The following is a 16,244-nucleotide window of genomic DNA, read 5'->3' as shown; positions in this document are numbered from 1 at the left end:
ATGACAGGATGAGACAGTTGGATAGCATCACCAACTCCAGTGAAGGACAGGGAAGCTTGGCATGCAACAGTCCTTGGGGTCACAAAGAGTCGGACATGACAGCAGTTAAACAACAGTTCCTTTCTGGTGGGCAGAAGAGGGGTTATAGGGAATCAAGAGAATCGAATGGAATGTCAGAGTGACATCGACTCTCTCCTTGCCTCTGGCTGTTTTCATCTTGGATTTTACCCATGCGGGGTAGAACCTAGATCTTTTTTTTCCGGAGTATCCTGCTTAGCCTTCAAAGTCAATAAAAATGATGCCTAGATGATGAGCATCTTTCCCAGCAATCAGGTGGCAATCTCATATTCTGATTCCTGTGTAACCAACCTACACCACCCTCAGCAAGTCACGTCACCTTGTAGAACTGTGAGGGGCTTCACACTCACTCTCAGGAGGAATCCTAGTTGGCAGGGTCATTATGGGACAGAAGAGAGGGGGAGAATGAAAGCCCTGTGAAAAGCATGGCATAGGCAGGAATGCTCAGTTTTTTTAACTAGGAGATGCAACTTAGAGACTCATTTCTCTATGAGATTTGGAGTATAATAGTCAAGACAAGCCATCACAAGTCAGTCAATCTTGTGTTAGATTGTGTTGCACAGACCACAACAAAGAGATTTCCAGCATTACTGCACAATTTAAAAATTCTGGTTTCTTTAGTATACATCCCCTCAATGGTTCCACAAACGCACATGGAGAAGTTCGCTTGTGTCAAGCAAACTTGCTTGCTGTTTTAAGCAGAGTGGAAACATTAGGCAGGAAAACTGATCATGTGGATTTACATTCTAGTGGTGGAGCCAGACTTATGAACAGACAATTACCTCTGTGTGATAAATACAGAGAGGAGTGATCAAGGATAGTTGTGCTCTAGTGACCTTGAAAATTGCCCCTCATTGCTGTTGGAGAGGTGATATTAGTGATGGGTATTGGGGAGTAATACCTGAGATGTGTCTTGAAGAATAAGTTGACATTCAGTAAACACTGAATGGATGAATGGTGCTTATCCATTGTCCTTGGTATTAAAGTCCCTGGGAGGCAGAGCCTAGCAAGGGAATGAGGAAACAGAGAGAGATTTCACAGAGGAATTACCAGCATTCCATTTTGAAGATGCCAAACAGGAGGCTGGAGTGGAGAGAATGAGCACGAGAATTGATTCAGGGGTCTTCAGGCACTAGGAGAATACACTGTCAAGGACCTCAGACATCATCCTGCTGGAGATGGGAAGTCATTTTCATTTGTATTTTTCCAGTCTGAAATGCCTTTTCATCCATTAACAAACAGTCATATGGCTGGGACCCTCTGTTCCTGTAGGTCTGTGCTTTGAAGGAAAACAAAACAGGGACAGGGAGAGGTGCTCCTTTACAGAGGCTGCCTGGGGAAGCTTTGCTGATATTTGGCAGATGGCTGAAGCAACTGAGATGTCCAAGTCATGTGCATATCTGTTAATAAATGAAAGAGTGTTTCAGGTTGGAAGAATAGAGAAGGAAGGAAAATAACCTAAAGGCTGTTAGAGAAGGTTAAGTAAATTACAGTCAATACAATTAATAAAATACTACACAGATATTAAGAATGACCATCTTGGGACTTCCCTGGTGGTCCAGTGGTTTAAAATCTGCCTTCTAAGCAGAAGATGCAGGTTTGATCCCTGATCATGGAACTAAGATGTCACATACTGTGGAGCAATAAACCAGTGAGCTGCGACAAAGAACTCGCATGCCACAGCTAAGACCCAAAGCAGACAAGTAAAGAAAGACGGGAGGGAGGGGGGAAGGAAGGAAGGGAAGGAGAGAAAGAGAAAAATATTAAAGAAAGAGATAAAGAAGAAAGGAAAAGAAAATATTCTCTGTGAATAAATAAGATATTCTAGCATCTTCTTTTGGGCTCCTAATTGATGGGGAATTTCAAGCCAGCCAAGGCTCTGGGGCTTGACATTCACTTGATGGCTGACGGCGGCCTTGAAAACAAAGTGAAAACGTTTTCCATTTCCCCATTCCAATCTGCGCACCACCATCTGCTGTGCTGATTCCCAGGGTGGCTGCCTCGGTCGGGACAGAATACGGATGACCCGGGAAACCAGAGATTCATCGATGCTAAAGCAAGATGGACTCGCAGACTCTCAGAAAGAGGAAGCTTCTTGAAAGAGGCCACTGAATTGGTTTCATGGACCAACGCTTTGATCTCAACATGTGTGGAAAAAATACTGCACATTGTCTCAAAGACTTCTCCCTTTGAGAGAAGTTGCTTGATCTTCACTCCTTCCTGCTTCAACCTCATTCCATCAGCAGACAGAGTGATCTTCTTTAAGTGCAAACGTGACCCATCACTCTCCCACTCCAAACCCTTCACTGGCTCTAAACTGCTTTTAGGATAACAATCAGTTCCCTGGCATGGCTGCCGAGGCCTTGTCTCTCAGGCAGTGCCCACTCTATGCCGCTCTTTCCCTTGCCTGCCACGTTCCAGCCCCGTGACTGTCTTTCACCTCCTCAGATGTAGCACATTCCTTCCCAACTCAGATCTCTTCTGCACTATTTTTAAAATTATTTGTAATTCCAGGATAACTGCTTTACAGTATCATGTTGGTTTCTGCCATATCAACATACTATTTTTATACTAGGAATCTATCTAGCAATCTATCTAGCTCCCACTTACCCTTTATATTATGGTGTGAACATCATTACCCCAGGATACCCTCCTTAGTCTCATGCCCCACACCAGGCTGGGTGAATGAAAGGGGCTCACACAGCAACACCTACCCCAGCACTTCCCCACCAGACCACGCAACTCAGTTAGGGTTAAGCAATTATCAGGCAGTTATTTGCTCCACACTTGTTTTCCCCATTGGACAGACCCAGTCAGTCCCGGCACAGTGTTGGCCTGTATGACCTTACTTAAACTTTCTTTCTTCAGTACTACTATCACCCTGCGATGTCTGTGGGTTAATAAAATGTGTGGGATAAGAGAAAGTGGAGGATGCACTTTTCAGCAGGTTGGGCTGTAAAGGGGAGGAGAGAGCTAGGGTGAAGGACACAGTGGGGTTGCTGTAGTCTGCTTCACTGGGTAACAAAGTACCATAGGCTGAGGGGCTCAAACCACAGAGACTGCTTCTCACAGTTCTGGAAGCTGGAAGTCCAAGGTCAGGGTGCCAGTATGGTCGGTTTCTGGTGAGAGCTCCCTCCTTTCGGCCTTGTCAGTGCCTACCTTCTCTCTGTGTCCTCACTGGTGGGGAGAGAGAGAACAAGCTCTCGGGTATCTCTTCTTGTATGGGCACTTACAACCATCGTCAGGACTTCATCTCTAACCATTGTGTTAGGCATTAGAGATTCAACATACAAATTTGAAAGGAACACAATTCAGTTCATAGCAGCAGTTAAGCGAAGGCTTTATGGCAAAGAGTCCAGATCTGGCTTAAGTGCTGATGGTAGATGCTAGCAGAGAGAAGAAGGATGAAGCTCTAGGAGAGAACAGGGCATAGGAAAAAGGGCTCTGTTTAGGAAGGCATGCTCCCACTGTGACACAGAAGAGGGGCCAAGAGCATGGACAGCTCCACGCGATCTCTTCCAAGTAGTGGCAATGAGCTAAGAGAGTTCCTGAGTAATGGCTTCTCATTTCCTTTTTGAAGCAACATGCAAAGGTGTCTGCAGAGGGGCTGGCAGGGTCTGCAGATCACCGAGAATGTTTGAAATAGATTCTTTTTCTTTTTAAGAAAGAACAGCAGCTTTTTAAAAAAAAACAAAAAAACAAAAAAAAAACATTTTTATTTATTTATTTATTTGGCTGTGCCAAGACTTAGTTGTAACGTGTGGGATCTAGTTCCCTGACCAGGAATTGAACCTGGGCCTCCTGCCCTGGGAGCTTGGCATCTTAGCCACTGGACCACCAGGGAAGTCCCCTGAAATTGATTCTGTAGAGGATAATGGAGCTGACTCCCCACACACCACCATGGAGTTTTGATGGATCAGGAGAGTTTGCTCACCTTGAATGTTTGGAGACTCCAAGTTCTTGTGCTGTGAGATGTTTCTCCACGTCGCTCAGCATCCAGTGTGAAGCAGAGAAGGACATTTCCTGAAAAGTGGCTGCTGTCAGTATCAAGACAGCAGGATTCAGAGAGGTTAATGCTAAGTGTTTGTCCACCATCACATGGCTGGTTAGTGGTGAAGCCAGGAGTAAATTCTGTAACTTTTTGCTTCCAAAGTCTTTCATACACCATGTCTTATACTTTGTTTCTGGAAGATAAATTTTGAAAGAAAAAAGCTGCTCAATAAAGATTCTGATGCTGTTAAACAGGCTTAGATAGTGAACATGTGGCCATGCCTAGAGCTATCCTTTCAGGAAACCAGAAGTGCTTGCCCTGTCTCTTTTGCTTCCTGTTGACTGAAGCCGAAATCGTTTTTCCTTCCATGAATAGAGGTTCATATGTCCCCTGGGAGAGAGGGTCCAAGGGATCACTCCGAAGTATGTCAGCAGCACTGCATCTGTTTCACCAGGCTCTCTAATTCCTGTAAATGATCCACGAAGCTGCTGAGGGACCTCTGCCTGGCTGGGGTCAGGGCAGACAGAGAAGACAGGAGAAGGGTTCTAGACTACAGAGCCCCTGAGAGGAGGACTCAAAATGGGGCTGTCTCATGCTTTGCCAAGTAACCAGTGATACTCCTGACCACTTAGTGAGCATCTACCAGCTTCTGGTATTTTACTTGGGAGGGAGGAGAAGAAACTTGCAAACAGAGGCAAGACAGAGGCAGAGAGTAGAGGGCAAGTCCCTTGGGGAGATGGCAGGGTTAGAAAGATAGACAGTCTCTGAACTGCAGTAACTCAGTTTACTACTTGCTATTATTATAAGAATAATACATATTCTTTGGAGAAAGATTGAAAACCATAAAAAATAGAAAGAAGAAAATATTTCTGTGAATCAGAGAAATGCTCTTAGGACTTTTGAATGTAGTATCTTCAAGTTTTGAACATGAATTTTTTTTTTACAAGATGGGATAATATGCTTTTTCACTTACTAATACTATGTAAACATTTCCCCACATTTTATTAAGTTCTAAATTAAACAATAACATGTTTAATGCCTACACAGTGCTCCAGAAGAGCAGGAATGAGAGCACCAAATGCCTAACTGGCCTGGGGTCAAATTCCAGCTCTGCCCTTTCCTGACCATATGACAAAACCCCTCCACCCAATGAAGAGAATAACAGACCCTCCTCTTAGGTATGTTGGGACAATCATATGAGAAATGGAATTGAAAGCCCTTACCACAGTGCTGCATACATGCAAACTATTATCATTTCTGAAACTTACCGATTTCCTATTCTCCAACATTCGAGTTTTTCAGCTTTTCACTATCACAAATAAGAGGTAAGGAACACTATTACATATAGATCTCTGTGGTCCTCCATAATTATGTCTTGATGTGAAATTACTGGATCAAAAGGGATGCAGAGTTTACATGCATTTGATACACATTGTCGAACTATTCTTCAAGAGATGTGTGTTGATTTATAGTTAATTTGATGGCCCCTTGGAAGATGTGGCTATGAAATCAGGAACTGATGATGAATTAGTTATAAGTAGGGATGCAAGTAGCACATAATACCTACCGAATCCTGGGCAGGCCTGCTGGCCTCTCTTCTTCTACCTTGAATCAGGTCCAGGGTCTGCCATAGGAGGGAACCTGGGAGAATGTGTTGGGCACTGAGTGGCCTTAGACTGAGGGAGAGGTTAGACAGCAGAGATCAGAAGACAGTGGCAAAAGCCTTATCAGATCAATGAAAACAGATCCCATGATTTTCTTCTTTGGATTAGTGTTATTAACTACTGCCAAGTACTACTTATTCATTTTTAGACACTACTTCCAAATTGTAATTAACTCATATTAACAGCAGACGTATAGAATTTTGTGGGATGTTGAATATGTTGCATTTTTACACTGTACTGATCCTTTATTCTGAGATTATGTCCTTGCTGCTTTTTTTCATTTTAAAGCTCTTTTAAAATTGAAATAATGGTAATGGTGGTAGGGTATTTTAAAGTCTTTTAATTGGCATATAAAAGTTGGCCACTTTTTTTGATCTTCTAATTTTAGTCTTAAATTTTATCAGTACCTGGAGTCCATATATCTGGAAGCTAATGTCCAAGTGACACGTAAGCTAGTCTTGAAACTTTCATTTGTCAAACCAACATTCAGTGAGTGGATGCTGTGTGCAAGAAGAACAGAAACCTCTGGGTCACACATTAGTATAATACCATGAAGCTGCAACACCATTGTCTCTGGGGATGACAGGCTGTAAATGTCAGAAAGCTGGGGGAACATGGGAATCATAGTATATCACAGGGTCCCCAAGTCTTAATACTTAACAGGAATGGTATACCTCATTGGAGTCTCTGGGGAAATAAAATTCGCTACAACAAACACCTCCTCAGAGTTGCACAATACATATTTCAGAAATTAAAAGGACAAAATTAGACTGAAGCTAGGACAAAAGTAGAGGTTAAATAACCCAGACACCAAGATTTATCCTTGTAAGTGGAAGAAATTAGCTTTAGGCTTTTTTTATTAAGCGATTATTTGGTTAAGGACACCCAAAGAAAGGAAAACCAATGCCTAATTTCATAATACAAGTACTTGGAGAGCTAAAGTAAACTCTTTAATATCCACAAAAACCTTAAATAAAAAGAATCACAAAACAAAATATCATTAGTCACATTTAGGTTATACTGGGATAACACAAATCAACCAAGTTGTAAATTCTACGCAGACAGAGAGTACAGCAGGTATAAGTGAACTGGGAGATTATGCTGTATCAACATATTTATATGAGCAAGCGCTCTTTAGTATCCTAAACTTACCAAGTTAAAATGGAAAAATATAAATATTTTTGTTGTTTGAGCCAGAGAAATCTTTAGATTTGAGATGCTTAAATCACAGAAAATCTTTGAAACTATTCTTCCCAAACACTTTCTCTGGGGCTGGGAGGCAGAATAGTTCTGGAAAGAAAATCTATAAACATTCTGGGAGAATTTTCTGAGCGTTGACATGAGACATGCTTTCAGAAGGCCATAATGGTTTGTCAGTTTTAAGGGTAGTCAGCAGTGATTTGAGGGTATGTGTCACAACATAAATTATTCATTGGAATTCCAGCAAATATCCAAGCAATTGGGAGGGACACAGACACGGCAGCTTTTTTTTTCTTTTTTCAAAGGGTGATGATAATTCTCTCAACCAAAATGGCTAAACTCCAACACCCTGCCAAAGTTTGCATTCAAAAGGAAAAACCCAAAACAAGCCTCGCCCAAACCTTCCCATCACCTGCTTCAAAGAGATTATTGTCAAGCATCGACATGGCTGAATTCATTTAATATGAATAAACAAGTGACGTGAACTGACAGCGAGAATTTACCACCAGCAGCACATTGCTTTCTGTTGCCTTGGACATTGAGATCATTCTCTGGATGAAACATGTTATCAATTCAGTGAGTTAACATCAGTCACTAATCATCTAGTTAGGTTCCAATTATATATATCCAGGCCTGGATAATTTAAATTGAAATTTAATTTACAGTTTTTAAATGACAATGTGTAATTTAAATTGCAAATAAATCATAGAAGGATCATTAGATTATGAACCATGAGTGACACTCTCTTTATCTTTTAAGGGCATTATTTACACTGAAGACAGTGTTTCTGGAAGCAGAATGCTCTATTCTATTAACTTAGACACTGTGACAAGAAATTTCGATATATGTATGTATATATGTCACATTTTACAGATGCACACACTTTTTAAAAACACACTTTTTTAAAAGACAGGGGAGTATTTTTCAGGTACCAATCTTGCAAAAAAGTCTCACAGTTTTAAAAAAAAGTTAAATTCAAGTACGGCAATAAATGAAAAACAGCAATATAATCACAGCTAAAATTGTCAATGTTGAACTAACAATTATAAATTATAATGATTTCAGGTTCTTAGTAAAAGCATTGGAGTGGACAAGGTGGAATTTCAAGTCAAATCCCATCACAAGAAACTTCATTGCAATAAAAAACTGACCATAAAGAAATGGTTTTCAAGGTCTGGCCAGACATTAGAAGTGTTTCTCATTCTCATTGCCACAACACTTACAATTTTAAATAGTTTGTGGCAATGAGTATTTTCCTAAAAGCAATTATTCAAAAGTTCTTTCTCATACAACAGTCATTTCCCAAAATGAAAAAAATCCAACCCTTGATTTTGTGACACAGTGTAAGGTGTGGTAATAGAAACCTTGATTCTAGGTAACCAGAAAAATAGAAACACAGATTATAACTGAAACCAGTTTCTTTATTTTTTTTTACATTGAAAAAGAATGCACTGGCAGACAATAACTACATCTACAAATTTGACTAGTTTGTGTACTAACAGCCTGTTCTGAATATTTCGAGCCAAATATACAATAGAGGGAGGTGCACAGCACAATGTCGACTGAAGATGCTTACTTTATAATTTAAATATATTAGTTATCTGCTATAACATAACACACAAGTGGTCATGAATTCATTAGGGATACAAATACTTAACTTATGAATCTCTAGCGCTTAGAACATACCAGACACATACTAAACGTGAACTGAAGGACCTTTAGGAACATTTTTCCTCATATAAGTTCCTCTTTTTGCTGAGTCTGAAATAATTTATGGACCATGATGAAACAAAGAAGTTACAAAAATAAAAAGGCAATCATATAAGAGCATGATTAACAATTCCTTTCTCTAAAACTATTCTCTGAGTTCTAATGAAGGACAATAGTGGCCCCTGCTATGGAAACTATTCCCTGTGAGTTGTACTGAGACTGTGGACATGAACCTACAAGAAAGTGGGGGGTGGAGAGTGGGGTGTACTGAATAATTAAAAGTTGGGTTGCTTTTCTCCAAAGCAATCAACTATGTGATCAAGTCAAGCCTTTTTTTGCTTGTTTCCTCTCAAATAGGATATATCTGTAGAAAGAAACAATAAGGTTTCAGGAAATTGAATTACCTCTTTGAGATTTACCGGGACCTATTTAGAACAATAATGTTGAATGACCTAATTAGTATTCAATGGGCTTAAATGATTCAGTATTTAAAAAAAAAGATACACTCCAAAGAATTAACTGAGTAATCAATTTGCTGAAGTTCTGCATTTAGACTATATTGATAATACAGTTTTAGTGTCAGGAAGAACTTTAGAAATATTTCTCTGGAGAAATTATTCTAATTATGATTATGTTTTCATTAAAAAAAATAGTCAATTGATTATTTTGGCATAATAAACTATACTTTGGGTGGGGAAAACCAGTCATGGCAATAATTTACCTAATTAGTTCAATCAGTTCCATACTGAACCAATAACTTTATGAAGGAATTGCTTATATAACTTAGTATTACAGAGGACTATGAAAAAATCATTTTTTGGAATATTATATTTAATATAAAAGAGTTAATTATAAGAGGAATAATAGGAATATAAATGAAAGTTTTAGATTTATAACCAATATGTATAATATTTACAGTGTCTAATCATTCATAATTATGATTAAGAGGAATACTGGAAATCTAAGTAAACATTTCTATCAGATAAGCAGTGGGATGTAAAGAGCACAACTAATCTGGAGACAGGGCATGCATAGGCATTTTGAAATAAATGATCATAAGGGTTTTTTTAAGTGTTGAATATCAATCAACAATAGCATTGAAGGGGCTGTGAATTTTTCACCATTTGAAAAATTACTATGTTTACTAAGTTTCTGTAAACTTTCCAGAGTAAGTTGTAAATTATTCTTTATTCACAAATCAAAGGCTTATGATTGGCTTAAGTATTTTTGTTAAGCCAAAAAAGGTAATTTGTGATTTTCTACAGTTTTTAAAAAGTCTCATTTCCTGATTACTAACACTTGCAACCCAACTTGATTAAAAATGCATGCATATTATAGTTCATATCCACTTTCTCCCAAGCAGAAATTACAGGGCATTCAGGTATAATCCTTAGAATTTATCACTCTAACACTCTCCTATGCTAATTTCACTATAAAAACATTTCAGGAAATGAGTATTTATTTTTAGCATTTCTATGAGATTAACAATAATTTTCCATATACTCTAGAGCTGCATTGTCCAATATGGTAGCCATTAGCCATATTTGGTTATTGAAACACTTGAAATGTGACTATTGCAACTTGAAGAACTAAGTTTCTAATTTCAATTAATTTTAAAGTTAAGAACTTATAGTTGTTTTAGTTATTAGAGAAATTTTAAGTATGTTTAGACAACTTGGGTTAATGAATCTACTTTTTCTTCTGCAAAATTTATGAAATTGCAATAAATCAAGTATTACTGATGAACACCCAACGTCCAAATTAAGGTGAATTTAAAATTTAAAAAACAAACCAGATTTTAAAGACTTTAACATAAAAAACATAAAATTCTCATTAACAATTTTATATTGGTTTCTTAAGTGCTTTGCATCATATTTCTCTTGGACAGCACTGATCTGGGACTCTATGAAATTTTCTAGCTTCTGAAAGTCATATTTTACATTTTTTTTTATTTTAATAAAAATTATCATTGTGAAAAAGAAATTAGAGTTAGAATTTGTTTAGTAAAAAGTGATCTAATTGCCTTCTCTACACTACTTCCCTTCTCTGAACTGCAGAGCCCTTGCTAGCACCAACAGCAGAATGCAAAAATGATAGGCAGTGAAATATGCAGAAATCATGTATGATAGCACTGATGAGTGTGCAATCAAATCAAACTGCTCACACACTACAAAGTCTCTCTTTTCTTGTTCCCAATTGTCTTCAGATCTATGTGTCCCTAATTCCAAAATTAACCTCCAAACTTCCTCCCAAGTTCTGCTGTGCTATGGCTTCTGGTGTAGAATAATGAGTGATGACTTTACTGGGCAATGTATTAATTAATTGCTGATCATGTATTAATACTAGATTCTGTCCAGGCCCGAGAACTTTCATCCTTTAGAGTGGAGAGCTTCCTCTGGGAGAAGGGTTCAAATCCCAGAAGTTTGAACACTGCCACTCGGTACTTCTTGGACATGATGTTGTAGAGAATAGGGTTGATGGCAGCACTGAGGTAGAAGAGGACGAAAGAGACGAGGTTGCAGTATTGGCTGATCTGAGCGATCTCCACAGAGCCAGGCTCGAACGATTTGGAGAATAAATATCGTCCTACATGGAAGGGCAGCCAGCAGAGGATGAAAGCAAAAACCACTACAGCTGAAAAGACAATGAGAAAGAGAACGTCAGTTCAAGATAGGTCATAGCAAACCGCAGTCTCTTTTGAAGACATGGACTTGTTTTGATTATGCGTGGCATGACAATTGACTTCAGAAAAATATCATGTTTTACTCTTCCCCATTCCTATATTTTAACCAAGATTGACTCTGTTTGGACCAACAGTTCAACCATTTTCACTAAGCTTTCCAATCATTTCTATTTAACAACTACTTTAGTAATTTTGTGCTTGAGTTGACATATTGACTCTAGTAACCTGACAATTTAGTCTCAATAGTCCACCATTTTATATGTGTTAGATCAAACCCATATGAGATAATGTGGTTGTAATCAGCCACAGTTATGTATCAGAGTTTCCTGGGGCACAGATTCCTTGGATATAATACAAACTAACTAAATTAAACTCTCTAGAAAGGAGACCAGGACACCTGTTCTCTTTTTTTCTTTTTAAAGTTTCATAAAAGACTGAATATGCAGTCAGGATTGAGAACCATAGAGATGAATGAGACTTTTCCACCTAAAATAGACATAAGTAAGGAATAAAAGGCCATAAAACCAACTAACATTAATGATCATCCATCCAAGTTTTAATTTTGCCCATGTAAGGTAGCTTTTTTTTTTCAAGACCTTTGCATTTCTAGGTTAAGTTTTTAAAATTCAGAAATCAGAGGAAAAATAACAGAAAAAAATATTCTGGTCCTTTTGCCACTTAAGGGAATCACTCAAGTGACTGATTCCCTTCCAGTTGTCAAGGCAAAACAAAATTAGCATTGCTATTGAGACACCAGTGAGGATAATTAACAGTTTAAAAATAAATTAGAGGAAATTATTAAATGTACTCTCAAAACTAAGTTGCATAGTAGCAACTGACTGCCCCAGCAGCAACATGAATTTAAAGTCCCTTGAGGAGCACCAGCAGATTTCGGTCTATTAGTCATATTATGAGAATCACTGGTCTTAAAAAAGAAAAAAACAAACTGGCATTCTTTGAATAAACTCTATCACTTTAATATATAGGATTTCAGGAATTGTAAAATTACAATGCAAAATCATCCTGGAATGACTTCTAAGAAGCACTAAATATGCAAATCAGTACAAAATGTTGACTAGAATGTCCAAATAATAAAATGTAAAGATCCTGGTTTTGAAAAAAGCAAGTAGAATTACAATTTCACTTGGATGTGAACACACTTTCTATTACTTGTACCAAACACATATAGTTACAGAAGCTGAATTTATGGAGTAACTATTCCATACACACTCCAGTGTGGCATTGCATCCAGATGTTTTCTGAAGGCTCACTTGGGGAGAGATAGTAAGTCCTACCAGCTTCCACCCCTTCTCCTTTTCTTATGCTGGAAGCCTGCCTATCCTAGTTTATCTAGCCTTTCCTACTTGGAGAGAAAGGTAAGTGTGAAAACAGAGATCCCAGTACTTCCTTCCAAAGCTGTATAAACAGCATCAGGATAAACAGAATTGAGGCAATTATCTGAAAAAAATACAAGTCAGAAATCAAATCACAATGTTGAAAGAAAAATGAATCTTCTCTGATAGAATTATCCAAATGATCACATCTTTGGTTAAATTTACCAATGAATGCTTTCTAGAGTCAAAGCCTGATTTTTTCACTCCCAGTACCTGCTTTTCTTAATGCAACTTAGTTATCTCCATATTGAGGCAGGAAGCTTAACATCAACTTTAATGCTTCAAGACCACAATAGATTCTTTAATGAAAGATATCAGTTTTGACACGAAGTTTCTAGGCTAATACGCACTACATTGTAGAGGAAAGAGAGAAGGAAAGACCAGGAATGAGACACGCACGAAAACAGAGAAAGAGACCAAAGGAGAAAGAGACCAAAGGAGAAAGTCAAGTGGTGAGAGGAGGGAAGGAGAAAGGAGAGAGGGAAACAGAGATATATAGACAGAGAAAAAAATGGAAAACAAAAAAGTAGACACACGACAGAGAAACTAGAGACCAAAGAGAGGGCTGAAGACCAAAACTGGAGCGAATAATTGAGAGATTTATAGGGCAACATAGACTTCAAGAAACAGGAGAGAGAGGGAGACTCAGGGAGAAGGGGAAGGCACGGGGAGAGGAGAGCTCGAAGGCGCGCTGAGACCCACCCAGCATCTTCACGGTTTGTTTGTGGTTCTGGTCTCTGAGCGAGGCGCCCACCGCCGCCTCGCTGCGTCTTCTCCTCCATAGCTTCCTGCCGATGAGGCTGTAGAGCACAGTGAGGCAGAAAACAGGCAGGAAGAAGAAGATGCTGGACACCCACACCATGATGGTGAGCAGCCCGGAGCGCACGGCGAACTCGGTGGCGCGGCACTCGTTGGTGTCCCGAGGGTCGGTACCATTCTCATGCTCCACTCCGACCAGCATGAAGATGGGCCCGGCGCTGCAGAAAGCCACGGCCCAGATGACCAGGACGACGAGCTTCACCCGGCCCTTGGTGATCACCACCTTGGCCCGCAGCGGGAAGCAGATGGCGAAGTAGCGCTCGACGCTCAGCGCGGTGATGGTGAGCACCGTGGCGTAGGTGCAGCTCTCGCTGACAAACTGGAAGAGTTTGCAGAGCAGGTCGCCCAAGTTCCAGGGCCGGTAATGCCAGAGGCGTACGAGGTCGAGGGGCATGCAGAGGAAGATGAGTAAGTCGGAGAAGGCCATGCTGGACAGGTAGAGGTTGGTAGTGGTACGCAGCTCGCGGAAACGCGACACTACCAGCATGGTGAGCAGGTTGCCCGCGATGCCTACCACGAAGAGCGCCACGCAGGTGGCTGTGACTCCCGCCAGCAGCGGCGCGGGGAAGAGGGGTGGCAGCTCGTCTGTCAGCGAGTCGTTGTCGGGGGCAGCGTCCCAGACCAGGTCCGGCAGCGTGAGGTTGGGCCCCAGCTCCTCGCTCCGCGTCGCATTCCACATGCTGCAGGTTCTGCTTAACTGGTTCAGGGACGCGACTGCACTGAGAGGCTGGATCCGGCTAGTCCGGGAGAAGGTCTCTTAAGGCTCAAAAGAGTGGGAGGGAGGAGCGTGCGCTCGCTCTCAGGGAGAACGCTTGGAAAAGAGAGAGAGGAGAGGCAGTTAGCTGAGCGAGAAGGTGAGATTGAGAGCCTGAGGCGGGGAGGAGGGCGAGAGATGGAGGCAGGAAAACACACACACACACACACGCACACACACACGCACACGCACACACTGGTAGTGAGATGGATAGAGTGACCCACAGCTCTGGCACCTCTCGTTTACCCCTTTCTCTCCCCCAAAGACCCTCTCTCCCAACCCAGCCTCCAGCCGGCCTCCACACAGGTACCTGTCCCTGGAGTAGCTTCACCAACTCTGCTTCCCTTTTGCGTTCAGTCTCCAGCTGCATCTCTCATTTCCCAAAGCGCTGCGAAGCGGAGACCCGGCACTGCGATGCTGCAGCGCGCGGGAGCGCTCCCTCACTAGCCTTGGGCGCTTCGTGCCCAGTGTGGCCCCAAAGGCAGATCACACCTGAGGATGGGGGCGGGGATAGTGGGGAGAACACCTTCAGTTCTCGGGACTTGCCTCAACAAGGGTTAGAGTTGGCTACAAACCTGGTGTCGAAAACTGAGAGTGCACAACTGAGCTTGGGAAAAGGAGGTAGGGAGTGTTTCGACGGGAGAGGAGACCTTGGGCACCTGGGAAGAGCCTCACACGGTCCTGGAACCTACCATCGTCTTCGCGAGGAGAAGCAGGCTTAGAGAGGTGCGGCCACTTGTCCAAGGTCACACAGCGAGCAGGGGACTCAGGTACTAGATTTGAATATCCCATCTGGTGGACTTCTGAGAACGAAGGAGCAAGATGTGTGAATAAATTATTGTGAATTCCAGCCCTTTGTGCAGTCTCCCAACTGGGCGGTGGTAGGGAATATGCTGTGTAGGAGATTACTTTTGCTGCAGCAAACCTCGGAGGAGGAGGAAAAGCTAAGGGGCATGCTAGCGTGGCAGAGGTGGGGGGAGCTGGTAAAGGGGGCGTAGCAGAGGCTGTAAGGCTGGTACGTTGAGGGTGATCAGTAAACATTTTCTGAGGCATGGATAAGAAAGATTAGCCTTTGGGTAAATCATCAACCTTCTTGCTTCACATTTCGAGGATGTTGTGAAAACTGCTGAAAATAGATGTCAAAAGTTGTAGCTTAATACGTAAATATAGGCAGCAGCGTTACTGTTACTGCTATTGAGGGGCAGGAGCTGCGCTTCGTGGGTATGGGTCGGAGGCTGCCTCTACGCTCTCTAGGTGACTCTCTCTGGACGCAGTCACAGTGTCCTCTGCTCAGAGCCAGGAATCCGCAAACTAAGGAGCGAAGCTGGAGGCTGCCCTCTAACTCACTAACCCGCCGGGCCTCTTCCAGCGAGCCAACCTGGCGGCAGCTCACAAGCGTGTTCAGCACCGCGGCCAGCGACCGGCTCCTCCTACCTCGCGGCACTGCTCACCCCGCTGAGGTCCGCCGCTGACTCTCATCTTTTTCACTTCTGGCCTCAGGGCCTCAGCCCAGCTCCACAAGGGAGCCGGGAGATTCCTCCCAAACACAGACTCATATTAAGTGGCTTCGCTGACCGCGCCTATTCGCACTCATCTACCCGTGGCCTAAATTGACTTTGTATGAGAGACAGCTCTCCCGAAGCGTTTTAGGGCCTTTGCATATGCCTGTGACAGATGGTTTATATTACCTCTACTGACTAAATCGTTAATGCTTTAAAGTCCACAAAAATTTAAGGCTGGATGTATGCATATGTGCATGAAAGAGTCCACACACAGAGAGAGACTGGAAGTTTAGTACAGGCAACATACTGGAAAATGCTACATAGGTTACTACTGCTATGTTACAGATGTTGGAGCAAAGATCTATTACAATCGTTATTTTAGAAAAAGATGAGGGACTGCCTGATGGTCTCAGTGGTTAAGAATCTGCTTGCCAATGCAGATGAGGGTT

At 41.5% G+C, this 16,244-nt stretch overlaps 1 protein-coding gene across 1 annotated transcript; it reads right to left on the bottom strand.

Annotated features, from left to right (window-relative positions):
* Positions 1-10,972: 10,972 nt before the first annotated feature.
* Positions 10,973-14,218, bottom strand: GHSR (growth hormone secretagogue receptor). The gene is made up of 2 exons (XM_052648725.1): positions 13,423-14,218; positions 10,973-11,277 (listed from the first exon to the last, which is right to left on the bottom strand). The coding sequence occupies exons 1-2, from the start codon at positions 14,216-14,218 to the stop codon at positions 10,973-10,975; spliced, it is 1,101 nt and encodes a 366-aa protein (XP_052504685.1).
* Positions 14,219-16,244: the final 2,026 nt, after the last annotated feature.

This window comes from Budorcas taxicolor, chromosome 1 (assembly GCF_023091745.1).
Source record: "Budorcas taxicolor isolate Tak-1 chromosome 1, Takin1.1, whole genome shotgun sequence".
Classification (NCBI taxonomy): Eukaryota; Metazoa; Chordata; class Mammalia; order Artiodactyla; family Bovidae; genus Budorcas; species Budorcas taxicolor.
The sequence above is the reverse complement of the archived record's forward strand: the minus strand, read 5'-3'. Positions and strand labels throughout refer to the sequence as shown.

Coding starts and splice junctions, on each gene's coding strand:
- GHSR (XM_052648725.1), bottom strand. CDS start 14,218: ATGTGGAATGCGACGCGGAGCGAGGAGCTGGGGCCCAACCTCACGCTG. Junction 11,278..13,422: donor ACAAACCGTGAAGATGCTGG/GTGGGTCTCAGC, acceptor TTGTCTTTTCAG/CTGTAGTGGTTTTTGCTTTC.